The sequence below is a fragment of the Malus domestica genome, chromosome 09 (genome assembly GCF_042453785.1).
Source record: "Malus domestica chromosome 09, GDT2T_hap1".
Taxonomy (NCBI): Eukaryota; Viridiplantae; Streptophyta; class Magnoliopsida; order Rosales; family Rosaceae; genus Malus; species Malus domestica.
Genome location: NC_091669.1, coordinates 18096305 through 18110475, shown reverse-complemented (window position 1 = coordinate 18110475; position 14171 = coordinate 18096305). Strand labels below are relative to the sequence as shown.

The following is a 14171-nucleotide window of genomic DNA, read 5'->3' as shown; positions in this document are numbered from 1 at the left end:
TTTTTTTGAACAAGTGAATTATCTATAATAAAGGATGAAACAGTGAGTTAAGCCTCACGATAGGCGTACTATAATAAAGTGGTTCAAATTCGTATTTGACGAATATTGAAACTAAGATCTCTTACTTATAAGTTAGCACTACACTGTAGCGCTAGCACGTTTTTTGTAAGATTTTTTTACACCAAAAATGAAAAAGAAAAAGAAAACCAAAACGAAAAAAGAAAAAGGTAAAAGATCTGACCAGAAAAGAAAAAAAAAATGGAAAAGGTAAGTTTTTTTTTATCACCAACCACTAGTTTGGTACCGTTGCAAAGCAGGCATTCCAACGGTCAAAAAAATTCAAACTGTAGATATTGTAGTTATATATTATAATCTCCACTGGTTTCTACCTTCATTCAACGGTCATATCGCATCTCCAACGCTATACTTTGGTACCATTGTGGATATCATCTTCCGAGCCCCATAAAATTATACACATATTTCTAAATCCAGTGAAAATTTTTACCCAGAAAAACAAAGTGCAAGAAATGGAGGTAAAATCTTCTGATAAGGAATGGAGGAGGATTTCTTCATCGACACCCCCAAGGCGCCCTCTAACCCCAAAGCCCTCTGCATCTGGTACTCTCTCTCTCTCTCTCTCTCTCTCTCTCTCTGTGTACATTGGTTTTTAATATAAAGATGCAATTTCCATCTGTAATTTCTGTTTTCTCCGTATCCGAAACGAAGCATTGGAGGTCTTCTGATTGTTTAGATGTTTTAGTTTTTGTATCAAGACTTCTGTTTTTCATGAAATATGCAGACGAAAACGATCAATATTATCAGCAAGTTGGCAGCTCCAGTCTGCAGAGCCCCAAGAAACTATTGACAAAGAACTACATGTCACCAACCATATCTGCAGCTTCCAAATCCAAGGCCCTTGATTCAAGAAAGAACATCTTAGGGGAAAGAAACGAGGCCTCCCAACCAGATTTTTCGAATACCCATGTTGAAAAATCGCAGAGCCCCAATCTGCAGAGCCCCAAGAAACCATTGACAAAGAACTACATGTCACCAACCACATCCATATCGGCAGCTTCCAAACCCAAGGCCATTGCTTCAAGAAAGAACATCTTAAGAGAAAGAAACAAGGCCTCCGAACCCGATTTTTCGAATACCCATGTTGAAAAATCCCATATAGCTATTGATAATGTTAGGGACTCTTTGCCCCAAGCCCTGCCAAAAACCCCTTCAAGTTTTCAATCCCATGATGTTGATGAGGCTCTTTCCGATGATTTTTCTTCAAGGCCATATGACCCGGTAACAAATTACCTTTCTCCGAGGCCTCAATTCCTCCGCTACAAGCCGAACAGGCGGCAAGAGTTGTTTCTTGGCCTGGAAAATGGTGTTGGGTTGAGGATTAGTACAAGTGGCTCTTTTGATTACCAGAAAGCTTCTGATGAGGAAGTTGGTGCTGTTACAAGTCCTGGTTCTTTGGCTTCGCCTCGTCCGGATGGGTCTCTTAAGCAAGAAGATGAGGAGGTGGAGTTGATTGATAGTGGTACTTTTGATTACCAGATAGCCACTGATGAGGAAGTTGGTGCTGTTACAAGTCCTGGTTCTTTGGCTTCGCCTCGTCCGGATGGGTCTCTTAAGCAAGAAGATGAAGAAGTTGAGTTGATTGATAGTGGTCCTTTTGATTACCAGAAAGCCACTGATGAGGAAGTTGGTGCTGTTACAAGTCCTGGTTCTTTGGCTTCGCCTCGTCCGGATGGGTCTCTTAAGCAAGAAGATGAAGAAGTTGAGTTGATTGATAGTGGTTCTTTTGATTACCAGAAAGCCACTGATGGGGAAGTTGGTGCTGTTACAAGTCCTGGTTCTTTGGCTTCGCCTCGTCCGGATGGGTCTGTTAAGCAAGAAGATGAAGAGGTGGAGTTGCGTGATAGTGGTTCTTTTGATTACCAGAAAGCGTCTGATGAGGAAGTTGGTGCTGTTACAAGTCCTGGTTCTTTGGCTTCGCCTCGTCCGGATGGATCTCTTAAGCAAGAAGATGAAGAAGTTGAGTTGATTGATAGTGGTTCTTTTGATTACCAGAAAGCCACTGGTGAGGAAGTTGGTGCTGTTACAAGTCCTGGTTCTTTGGCTTCGCCTCGTCCGGATGGGTCTCTTAAGCAAGAAGTTGAAGAAGTTGAGTTGAGGGATGAAGACATTGAGGCAAGTGACGAGGAAAGTGATGAGGAGGAATACGAGGAGGATGAGGAAGAGAAGAGCGGGAAATTGAAGGGGGGATTAAAATTTTTGCTTCTTTTGTTGGCTATAGTTCTCTTTTCCTCATATATGTCTCCAATGAACCATCAAACACACTTTGAAGGCGTGGAAGATGTGTTTTGTAGTATTCAGAACTCTACAATTGAAGCTGCTTTGTTGAAGAAACTTGAAAGTGGAGATAATCTTTGGGATCAAAGAGAAGAAAGACGTACGGGTTTCGTGGAAGTAATTAAAGGAGCTATTGAAATGGGGACCGAGGAGGTTATCGTTCAAGGAGAAGAGACGCAAATTGATGAAGAGATCGAGGATGAAGCGAAGGTTGAAGATGAGAACTTGGGAGATGTAGAACTTGCTGATGAGAGTAGAGAAGTGGTAGACCCACAAGCTGAAGAAATCGAAGTAGAAAAGGAAGGAGGAATTGATGATTTGGGTGAAGTAGTGGTGGTGCCACAACTTGAAGATATTGAAGAAACTTCTGGTGATATAGTTGAGAATTCTGAGTTACAGGGTGCAGGACCAATCGTGTCCGATGACTTTGATCATCAGAATTTAGTGTCTGATGTTTCAAATGCTTTTGAAGGAGAGGTTGCAGCGGAGCAAAGTGATGGAATAATTGAGAAAAAAATGGATGGAGCAGAAGAGTCTTCCACTAACATGGCTGCTGAACCTGTTATGCCCGAGACCCTGGATAACGATGATATAAGCTTTGATGAGGTTTCTGATTTAAAAGCAGAAAAGAACTGGAGGGAGGAGCTGATCAGTTTCATGAAATCGAAGGTATTTTACACAGCTGCTATTGGGGTTTTCATAATTTCGGTGATTGTTGCTTCTTTGGTGTCTGTGTTTCGCTTTAAGCGAAGGAATGCTACTAAAAAGGAGTCTCGTACGATAGCAAGTCCTTCTTCTCCGCCCTCAAAGGTGTATTCTGAGCCTGTGATTGCAGAGAGATACAACTCAGTATTTCCCGGTAGGGGGGACGACTCATCTTTCAGAAGGATGTCTCTGTATTCCAAGCACTCAACCGGAGCAGTTTCTGGAGAGTATTTCCAAAGCCAGGCACCGACAGTTGAATTGCTCAGCGAACTTGTGGTCGGAGATGTCAGCACCTCTCTAAGGAGCTGTGGTATGAAAAACAAGATGACAGAAGGTGAAGAAAGCAACTATTCTGTTTCTTCAAAAAAGCTGGGGAGCAAAGCTCGGTCAGTTTCTATTGCCCAGTCGACGGAGTCAGAGTTTTCTTCTATCTCTATGGATTCCCATTCATACGGAAGCTTTAATACGCCTCAGAAGGTCATGAAGAAAAAGGTGACAACTTTTCGGTTGTAGATAATTTTACTTAAATATGTGCTTTTGAAAATAATTTATTTGTATCATGAAAACTAATGATTTCTTCTTGTTCTTTCTCTGTGTCGATTTAGGAGGGTGCTAAAGACGGAGAAGTTACAACTCCGCTGAGGCGATCAAGCAGACTTCGCAACCGAACGGTCACGTCTCCATGAATTTCCAGGCGGAAAACCATATTCAGACCTAACACGCAGCGGCCAGGTTGTTTTGTAGTTAAGTATTCTTCCACTGAAGAGTGTCTGGAGCATTTGAGCTGTGGGATGCTAGTTAGTATAGAGAGAGAATCTGATATGTTCTTTTAGCATTTGGTTCTTCTTCATTTGTATTTCTGTATTTTTATTTGAATGAATATTTCAGTGTCTCCCTCAGAAATGCCACAAAATTATAAAAATTATTTAGAAAAAAACAAAAAACCGACAACTATAAGTTTTATACAAAAACACTTCAAGGGCGTATAAAACTCACAAGTACTTGGAAGCCAAAAAACGCACCAGAAATTCAAAACAAACTAATAAAAAGCGAAGCCAAAACAGAACATGACCAGCAGCAGCACTAGAACTAAATGTCCAATCCAACCAAATAACAAGCACAAAGCAAGAAGATTACAGATTCAACTGATAACTGCAAACAAGAACCAGTGCGGATAATATGGAATAGCTGAAATTCGCAGCGAGCCGATCATATATCACTTCTTAAAAGAAACAAGTCACCTTGCAGAAAACTGCTACTTGTGCACTGCTAGCTGAAAATAAGAGTCTAGTGCCTTCAGTGTGAGTTTGTTTGCCCTCACTAATTTTCATTGAACTGGACTGGACTAGTTATTAATCTGGTGTTTGTTGAGCGCAGGACTAAGTTTAGTGGAACTTGTAAGAGTTGAGAGAGAGAGATTTAGTAAGAAAGTTTAGAGAGAGAAGAAATAAAATTGTGAATTGTATATATGAATAATATTACACTTGGTATATATATATACCATCATTTACATATATCCTCACTACTTATCTTACTAGCTAAGTAAAGTAAAACAAACTTCTCACAACTTTACTTAACTACCCTTAACATCCCCCCTCAAACTAAGCTGAGGTAGCCGAAGTGAGAGTTTGTCACGGAGAAAAAGAAACCGATCCTTGGATAAGGCCTTAGTACATATGTCGGCAGTTTGATCCTGTGTACAGACAAAATGCACAGTGATGGAGTTGGCCAAAACTTTCTCACGAATAAAGTGATAATCAATCTCCACATGCTTGGTTCGAGCATGAAACAGAGGATTCTTAGCAAGAGAAAAAGCAGATATGTTATCACACCAAAGTTTAGGAGGGCACGGAAGCAGGAGACCAATATCAACTAACAGCTTGCAGATCCAAGTTAACTCAGCAGCAGTATTAGCTAAAGAACGATATTCCGCTTCAGTTGAGGATCGAGCAACAGTGGGTTGCTTCTTGGCACTCCAACTAATAAGAGAATCACCCAGAAAAATACAAAAACCACCTGTGGAACGCCGATCAATAGTGCAACCAGCCCAATCGGCATCTGAGAAACTATTAATACTGAGGGGTGCAGAGCATTTGGGAAACCAAAGACCAAGAGTAATCGTGCCCTTCAAGTATCGGAGAATACGCTTGACAACCTGAAGATGTGATTCTCGAGGAGTGTGCATGAACTGACATACGAGATTGACTGCAAAGGACAAATCGGGTCGGGTCCAGGTTAAGTATTGAAGGCCGCCAACTAAGGATCTGTAGTCTTCAGGATTGGACAGTAAGGGAGAAGAATGATCCAATTTAGAAGTACTCAGAGGAGTAACACAAGGTTTAGCACCATCCATGTGTGCCTTCTTGAGAAGATCCAGAATATATTTAGTTTGATTGATGAAGATGCCCTGGGAAGATCGCTTGACTTCAATACCAAGAAAATAATGCAGGAGTCCCAAATCCTTAACAGGAAATAATGCACAGAGTTGAGAAATCACAGATTGACAAGCTGCAGAATCAGGGCCAGTGACAAGGATATCATCCACATAGACTAAGACATAGACCACTGAATCACTGTTCTTAACAAATAAAGAGTGATCATTGTTGGATCCAGAGAAACCAAGAGACTGTAATGCAGTTGTTAACTTGGCATACCAGGCTCGGAGAGCCTGTTTGAGACCATACAGGGACTTATGCAAGTGACAGACATGATGGGGTTGAGTAGGATCTTCAAACCCTGGAGGTTGAACCATAAAAACAGACTCAGTGAGGATGCCATGCAGAAAAGCATTACTCACATCCAACTGGTTGATAGACCAATCAAATTTAGCTGCAAGGGTTAAGAGAATGCGGATAGTGACTGGTTTGGCAACCGGACTGAATGTCTCATTGTAATCTAAGCCCTGTTGCTGATGAAATCCCTTGGCAACCAGACGGGCTTTGTATCTGTCCACTGAGCCATCAGGTTTCCGTTTAATACGAAAAACCCATTTACAACCTACTAAATTCTGAGAGGAAGTAGGAGGAACCAAAGACCAGGTACCAGTTTGAAGAAGCGCATTGAACTCTTCCTGCATAGCTTGTCGCCAGGGTAAGTGTTTAGAGGCTTGAAGGTAGGTGGAAGGTGTGTAATCAAGAGATAAAGAGGAGGGAAGAGGATGCTTAGTTGCTAGAAGAGCCTTCGGTTTAAAATACCAGATTTTGATCTAGTGGTCATAGGATGAATATTAGGTAGAGAAGAAGGTGGTAAGGAATCTGTAGAAGAAGAAGAAGATAAGGGAATGGAATCAGAGATAGGTAACGAGACAGGAGAGGAATGAGTAAATGTTAATGAGGTTGGAATGGAGGGGGAATTGAAAAGAGATTGAACTGGAGAGGAAGGACGGATAGGAGGTGAAGAAGAATGAAAAGGAAATGTGGTTTCATCAAAGATAACATGCCGAGAGATATAAATTCGCCCAGTTTGAGCATCCAAACAACGATAACCTTTATGATTAAGGCTATAGCCTAAAAAGACACAAGCTTTGCTTCTCGGATCAAGTTTAGAGGAAGTGTAAGGTTGGAGCCAAGGATAACACCTACAACCGAAAACTTTCAAAGTTGTGTAATCTGGGGGTTTATGAAACAAGATTTCCCAAGGAGAGAGTTTACTACCAGTAGGCATGCGATTGATGAGATAAAGAGCCGTGGAGAAGGATTCAACCCAATAAGAATGAGGTACTTGAGATGCTGTAAGAAGAGTCCGAGTAGTTTCGACTAAATGCCGGTGCTTTCTTTCAGCACACCCGTTTTGTTCTGGAGTATAAGGGCAGCTCAGTTGATGAGAGATCCCATGTGTCTTCAAGAAATCAGAAAATTGATGATTAACAAACTCTCCACCAGAATCAGATTGCAGAGTAATAACCTTGAAACCCAAGAGATTTTCAACCACAGATTTGAAGTGAACAAAGGTACTGAAAACCTCAGATTTATATTTCAGTGGAAAGAACCATGAATACTTGGAAAAGTCATCAACCAATAGAAGATAATACCGAAATCCATTAACAGAAGGAACGGGTGCAGGACCCCATACATCAGTATGCAACAGCTCAAGAGGCTTGGTTGTTGTACAAGAAACAGAGGTAAATGGTTTGCGAGAACATTTGCCTAAAGCACAACTAGAGCATACAAATTTATGAATGTGATATGAACAAGAGATATGAGACTGAGAGCCTAGTTTATGTAAAATCTTGAATGATGGATGGCCTAAGCGTTGATGCCAAATGCCCTGAGAAGCTGTAGTACTGGTCACATAAGCTTGATGATTGTCTGCAACAGAAGGTGCAAGAAAAGGATAGAAGCCAGCTTTGACAGGACCCTTAAAAAGCTCATTCCCCGAAGTAAGATCCTTCACAAGAAAGTGAAAAGGATATAGATGAATGGAGCACCAGTTATCAACTATAAAACGATTGGCAGAAATCAAATCTTGTTTCAGATCAGGAACATGCAACACATTGTGCAAATCAAAAGTATGAGTAGAGGTAGGAAGACAAGAAGAACCAGAATGAGTGATAGGCAAACCTTTGCCATCGCCAATATAAACTTGATCGGGACCACTGTAGGGTTCAGGACTTTGAAGATTTGTATACGAGTTGGTCATATGAGAACTGGCACCGGTATCAAGAAGCCATGTGGGAGCATTGGAAGCAGTGGAAGAAGTGAAAGCATTGGAAGCAGTATTCGCATGATATGCAGTTTGTGAATGCTTGGTACCATAGTTAGGATTCAGACGATGCGGACAATCAATAGCCTCATGATCAAATTGACGGCAAATTTGACAGGAAGTTCTTCGGTTGAAATTGTGGAAATTTGGTTTGGATCCACGATTATTCTTCTGTTGACCTTGGCGAGAGAAATGTTGACCTTGGCGAGAGAAATTCGGGCCTTGGCGACTGAAAGTCTGACCTTGGCGAGAGAAATTCTGAAAATTTCTAGGATGAGAAAAATTCCGATCGAAGCCACGGCCATGAGAAGAAACAAAGTACGCCTGAGAAGGAGAATCAGCAGGTGGTGTAGGGAGAATGCCAGCAGAGGAATGATATGCTTGAAATGGCACTGATGAAGAAACCTTCTTGCGATTTGCCAATTGAATCTCCTTACTAAGCAATAAGCCATGTAACTCATCAATAGTAGTGGAACCAAGACGAAATTGAATAGTGTCAACAAAAGCATCATATTCAGGCGGTAAGCCATGAAGAAGAACAGAGATGAGTTCCGAATCAGCAATCGGAGCACCAGCAGTCGCAAGAGCATTCGTAATTTCTTCAATTTGTTGAAGATAAGCAGCCGCAGTGGAATCACCTTTGGTAATCGTGCGAAGACGAGAGCGCAGTTCATGAATATGTGATTGCGACGCTGTAGCAAGACGAGATTCCATTTTTGCCCACAGATCTCGAGCAGAGGTAACACCAACAGTGTAGGGAATCAGAGAATCCGAGAGTGTTGAATTGATCCAGATCAGAATGTTTTGATCATTCTCAAACCAGGTGATATATTGAGGATTCACAGTCGAAGTGCGATTTCCTGAAGAATCCAGAAGATACATGGGCGGCGCCACCAGAGATCCATCAATGAGGCCGGTGAGATTGTACCGACGAAAAATTGGTGCAAATAAAGCACTCCAGGTGATCCAATTTGTAGTTGTGAGTTTAATCGGAACCAGCGAACCAATATTCTGAATAGTGATCGAAGAACTGACCGAATTAGGGCACGAATTTGGGGCCGAAGAATCTGCAGGAGATGGCTGCGAGGTAGAATCAGAGGGAGACGATACCGCCATTGGTGGTAGCGACAAGAAGCAAAAGGAGAGAACACAGAGAACGCAGAGAGACGAAGGATCGTCGGAGGTCGTTAGACACCGGCGAGTGATACCATGTAAGAGTTGAGAGAGAGAGATTTAGTAAGAAAGTTTAGAGAGAGAAGAAATAAAATTGTGAATTGTATATATGAATAATATTACACTTGGTATATATATATACCATCATTTACATATATCCTCACTACTTATCTTACTAGCTAAGTAAAGTAAAACAAACTTCTCACAACTTTACTTAACTACCCTTAACAGAACTAACCAGGACTAGCCTCGACAAAAACCTTCACTAGAAGGTCTTAGCAAGACCCAATGAAAAGCACGGGATTGGCTAAGACCGTGGTTCGCTTTGACCTCAACATCTACTTCGCACGATTGACAATATACCTGCATTGCCGATGGTCTCTGTTGAAACCCAAACTCCCAAAAGATGGGATCTTTGTGAACTTGGAGGAATATGGGAGGCTAAGAACGCTGGCGCCCAGGCGGCCAGCCCAGGCGATGAAGACACCATCCCCAATGAAGAGGGCTAAAGGGCTAAAGGGCCAAAATGTGGCCTGATTTGGACAAAACCGATCTCCAACTGAAAAATAGGCTAAAATTCAGTGGAGCCCACCAGGTCAAAACATGGCCAAAGGGCTATGGAACTGGCCAAGTTTGGCCTGATACCCAGCCCCTTTGAACGTGGAAAACTGAATTACTTTTCATCTGATCCTTTCCCAAACTTCTTGGTCAACGTGGGAAAGAGATAAATAGGATGGTTCTAGTTCACGCCAAAACCCAATACCAGTGAAAACCGAGAGAGAAGAGGGAAACCAGCGGTGAATCAAGGCACTAGAGGGGAAGAGAGGGAGCTTGCGAGGTGTGCTACAGAGGACAGGTTGATGCTCCCACAAGTGATTGTGGAACTGTGCAGCCTCGACGAGTGGTTTTGTAAAATCTGAAAAATGTAGCTAGAGAGGTCGTTTGATTCTGAAATTTTTAGAGTAGGTAGCTAACATGTCAAGAAAGATCGTGACAAAATTTCAGATTGAACGGAAAACTTTTGGTAGGTCTAAAATACGCAGAAATGGAAGTTAGGTTGCGGAGAAGGGTCCCTGAACCAGTTTGGAGGAACTTCGATTAAAACCTGCCCTATAAACCTTATTTTAAATATAGACAAGGAAGTCCTATGAATTTTATTATCACGGGATTTCGGAAAAGTAGGATTTTGGAGCACGGACTTGCTTTTATTTGTATCTGATCAACTTATTTGGCAGTTTGACATTCTGCAAATATTTTAACACATTTTACATACTATGTTACCTCATTTTCATCTTATTTCACATTCTATTCACTTCAAAATCACGTACAGATAATCTTAATTTAAAAAATAAATTTAAAACTAATAATTTTAATGATTGAGAGGCTATGTTTAGCTTATTCAATTGGAGATGATATATGAATACGGCCTGACATTGTTTATTAAAAAATAATTTCTTAGAAGACTATAATTCTAAACGAGGTTATGTTTAATCCTTTCGGTTGGAGATGACCTAGTTGGATTGGAACGATAGCAGCTTGGGATCGCCGATGCATGTTCTCCGTCGGGAGCTGGGGTTGCTGATTTGATTTGGGTTTGATTTTTTATTAGGTTTTGATTTTAAACTGGCTTTTGTTGATATGCAATTGTGGAATTGTGAGATGGCTTTTCATTTGATTTCCAACTGCAAGTCTGCAGTGGTGGGGAATTGGCTTTCGAGAGAGGAAGAAACTAATTGAGAATCCAACCTATATGAAGATTTGAAACTACAATTTAGACTATGAACAATGCAAACCTTGTTCAGAGATGATGTAGATGAGTTAGCACAAGACTTAATGCATAAAAATGAGTATGCAGCTAGGGTTTCAAAAGAACAAAGAAAGGAGGCTTGGGGAGCTCAAGGCACTCTAAAAAATGGGAAAAGGATCCTTTTCCCGGGATCCTAGGGATCCCGTGGTTGTGACCGTTCATCGTACATCGTGCGGTTAGAAATCTTTTTAAAATTTAAAATTTAAAATTAAATATAAATAGTACCTAATGAAAACTGACCGCACAATGTACGATGAACGGTCACGATCGTGGGATCTCTAGGATCCCCTGGAAAAGGATCCATTACAGATCGTTTTCTTAAAAAATGTAATCTTTCTAAAAAAAACTGTGACTAAATACTACGAGTATTGGTAGGATACCACATTTTAATACGATATTTTAATAGGAAATTTTTGAAATGTCATATGAACTTGTTAGCATTTTTCTGTTGGAAATGTGCCCTAAAACCAATCATATGATGATACTTTACGGACATTTCACATGTTAAACTAATCTAGTTTAATATCAAGGGCAAAGATTATTGTTTGAGCCGTCTCATATAAATGTTATACGCTTAAACGATAAGTCCAAAGAATATGTGATTGGGAGAATGCGATCTAAAGAAGTTAGATTCATGAAACCATTCTTTCGTAGACACATCCTAAACGTTCCTGATCATAGGATTGCCAATTGGGCATTGATAGTCCGTTAAGATCAGTACGTGCTGTGTCTTCTCTCAGGAAGAGTGACTAGTCTCGAGTCATTGGTGTGTGTGACATCAAGACAAGCATGTAGGTGCTCAATAATGAATGAGTCCACTGAACACGATCAACGAGGAGTTCTCATACTCATGTCACATGAGAACTCATGGTTGAGATAATGCAAAGTAGTCCTTTGACCTGAGGCATCATAGTTGTCTTGTGGTTAAGTTCTTGATCTTTGATTATGTCAAAGTCACTCCATCAGGAGGGTGTCCACGGCATCGTCGGGGTTAAGCCACTTAGCCATGGAGGCAAGTGAATGCGCAACAAGAGATCTCTAACCTTCAAACCGTTTGGGGGAGAATACTCTATAATATGATTAAGAATCTCTGGCTAGAGTATGAATGAGATTTAGGAAGTCGTTCCAAATCACATTCAAGGTAATCATATAAGCACATGAATCACATTGAATAGTAGACACGAATAAACTATCAAACCAAACAATGTGGTCAAGAGTATTGTATTAGAGAAAGACCGTATTGCATTTGTAATCCTAAACTGAATAGGTTCTCCACCTCTTCTGATTAGCTTGGGTAACCATGATATGCTGCTAGGTGTCACTCATGGTTTGTGAAAGCCCTAAACGTGTATAATCACTAAAGGGAGAATTGAAAGTAAGTTTCAATTCACAATCGATTTGAAATGGTTTTAATCGCCCACTGCCTCGCTAAAAGGAACCTAATGGATCGTACACCGTGTAAGGTGGAGATTGAAGAAACAATGGAGATGAGTAAGAATAATTAAATGGTTTAATTATTTATGGAAAGGATTAATTAATATGTTAATTAATCAAACGAATAAGTTCGTTAAAGACCTCGGGATAGTTTTGAACCTTAAGGCCCAATGGGCTTCGAACGTCAAGCCCATTGAATTAAGTTGTATGACAACTTAATGAATAATGATTCACAAAGGCCCAATTAGCCCAATAATACCCTAAGGCCGGCCATTTAGAGATGGAGTGAGTTTTGGACTTATTTACAAGTTTGCCACTCCAATGAATTAAGGTATAAATATGACTTTATAGCCAAAATTCATTTAGGGTTTTCTTTTGGGAAAAGGATGAGAACATAAGCTCTCCTTTCTCTCTAAAGTGGCCGGCCTCCTTGGAGGGTTTAGCTAGCAATCCTACTACTCCAAGGTCACTCATCTCTTCTCCAATCTAACCTTGGTGAAGAGACTTAGAGGTTCTCAATTTTGGGAACTTGGAGAACCATTTCATCCATCCAAATCCATAGATCTAAGATGCAAGGAATGAAGGCCCTCTCTTTGGGTGATTAGCCTTTGCTTATGCAAATAGGAATCTACAAAGGTATAATTTCTCCACTAACAAATGTTGTTTTAAGTTGAGTCAAGGCTCACCAATCTACTAGGCTTTGAATTTCATGGTTAATGTTTTGTTTTTAAGTGCATCCAAACATGATTCCGCCTTTTAATTGTTAATTGCATGCTATAGATGTTGCTTAAATGAACATGTTTTTCACAAAATTTCCTTCATTTTCAATTTGTCATATAAACTAAAATTTTAAGCAACTTGTCATACCAACTTTTTGAAATCATTAATTTGTCATCTCTCACTAACTCCGTTAAGTTTTCCATCCAATATAAATCATGTGCGAGCACATGACTTATGTTTAGGGTATTTCGGTCATTCTACTACCTTACTTTCCTTTTATTAAGTAGTATTCGACAAAAAACTGTAGGGTTTCTCAAGCAATAGAACAATATTTTCTATATTATAGCAAAGAAATGATCATGCAATGCACTCTCTTCTGGTTATTCCAAATATGTTATGATACACAAGTGGGAGTTTGCATTTTAGCATGTCACAAAGACATAATTTCATACAGGCTCTATAATGTTGACGTTTTGTGTCATAAATGGAGTTGTAGATGCATATGCGCTAAAGAAAAGTAAAAAAATTAAGGGTTTGTTCTAAATAAAAGTAAAAAACTTGTGAAAAGATGTTAAAATAACCTAAATAACCCTAAACACAAGTCATGTGTGAGTTGGATGGAACACGTAACAGAGTTGGTGTGAGATGACAAGTAAATGATTTTGTAAAGTTGGTATGACAAATTGCTTAAAATTTTAGTTTATATAACAAATTGAAAAATATGAAAAGATTCATATGACATTTCAAAATTTTTCCTGTTTTAATATTATATGATGTGCTAAGTGAATATAACCAACGTCCAGTGATCTAATTAAGGGGCGTTTAGATATAAATGTCTCATAGTTCTATTTGTTAGATTAAACATCTATTCCTTTTAGAATTTTTATTAAACATTTTCCTACATTTTAGGTTCCTAATATATTATAAGTAGCATTTTTAATGCAAAATGACACAATTTTCCATGTATATAATGTACCAATTAGCTAATAATTTTCCAAATCTCCTAGAATCTAGTAGACGTATGTTTTACAAATCTAAAACATATCAAATTTGATTTATTTATGCTTCTAACGTAATATATATTTATATTCTTCTTTCATGACCATTCTACAATCTTTTCATGCCATTTATTTTCTATTTGTCGATACTCTTCCATCATCCTTTGTGAGTCATGTTCATTCCCTTTCTATTTTCATTTTATGCAAACCTCTTGATTTGAGTATTCGTACCATGGTACATTTGGAAAATAGATTCTAGTGGTAGATGATATGGGGTATGT

The 14171-nt window shown here is 39.7% G+C and overlaps 1 protein-coding gene across 1 annotated transcript; it reads left to right on the top strand.

Annotated features, from left to right (window-relative positions):
* The first annotated feature begins 396 nt into the window (after window positions 1-396).
* On the top strand, window positions 397-3960 carry LOC114827012 (uncharacterized). The gene is made up of 3 exons (XM_029108325.2): window positions 397-618; window positions 800-3549; window positions 3663-3960. Exons 1-3 carry the CDS (start codon window positions 528-530, stop codon window positions 3741-3743), a joined length of 2922 nt encoding a protein of 973 aa, XP_028964158.2. The 5' UTR covers window positions 397-527; the 3' UTR covers window positions 3744-3960.
* Window positions 3961-14171: the final 10211 nt, after the last annotated feature.

Excerpts from the sequence above, each read along its gene's own strand:
- LOC114827012 (XM_029108325.2), top strand. The coding sequence starts at position 528 with ATGGAGGTAAAATCTTCTGATAAGGAATGGAGGAGGATTTCTTCATCG. Across the intron at positions 619-799 it reads CCCAAAGCCCTCTGCATCTG|ACGAAAACGATCAATATTAT; the intron begins GTACTCTCTCTC and ends TGAAATATGCAG. Across the intron at positions 3,550-3,662 it reads AGAAGGTCATGAAGAAAAAG|GAGGGTGCTAAAGACGGAGA; the intron begins GTGACAACTTTT and ends GTGTCGATTTAG.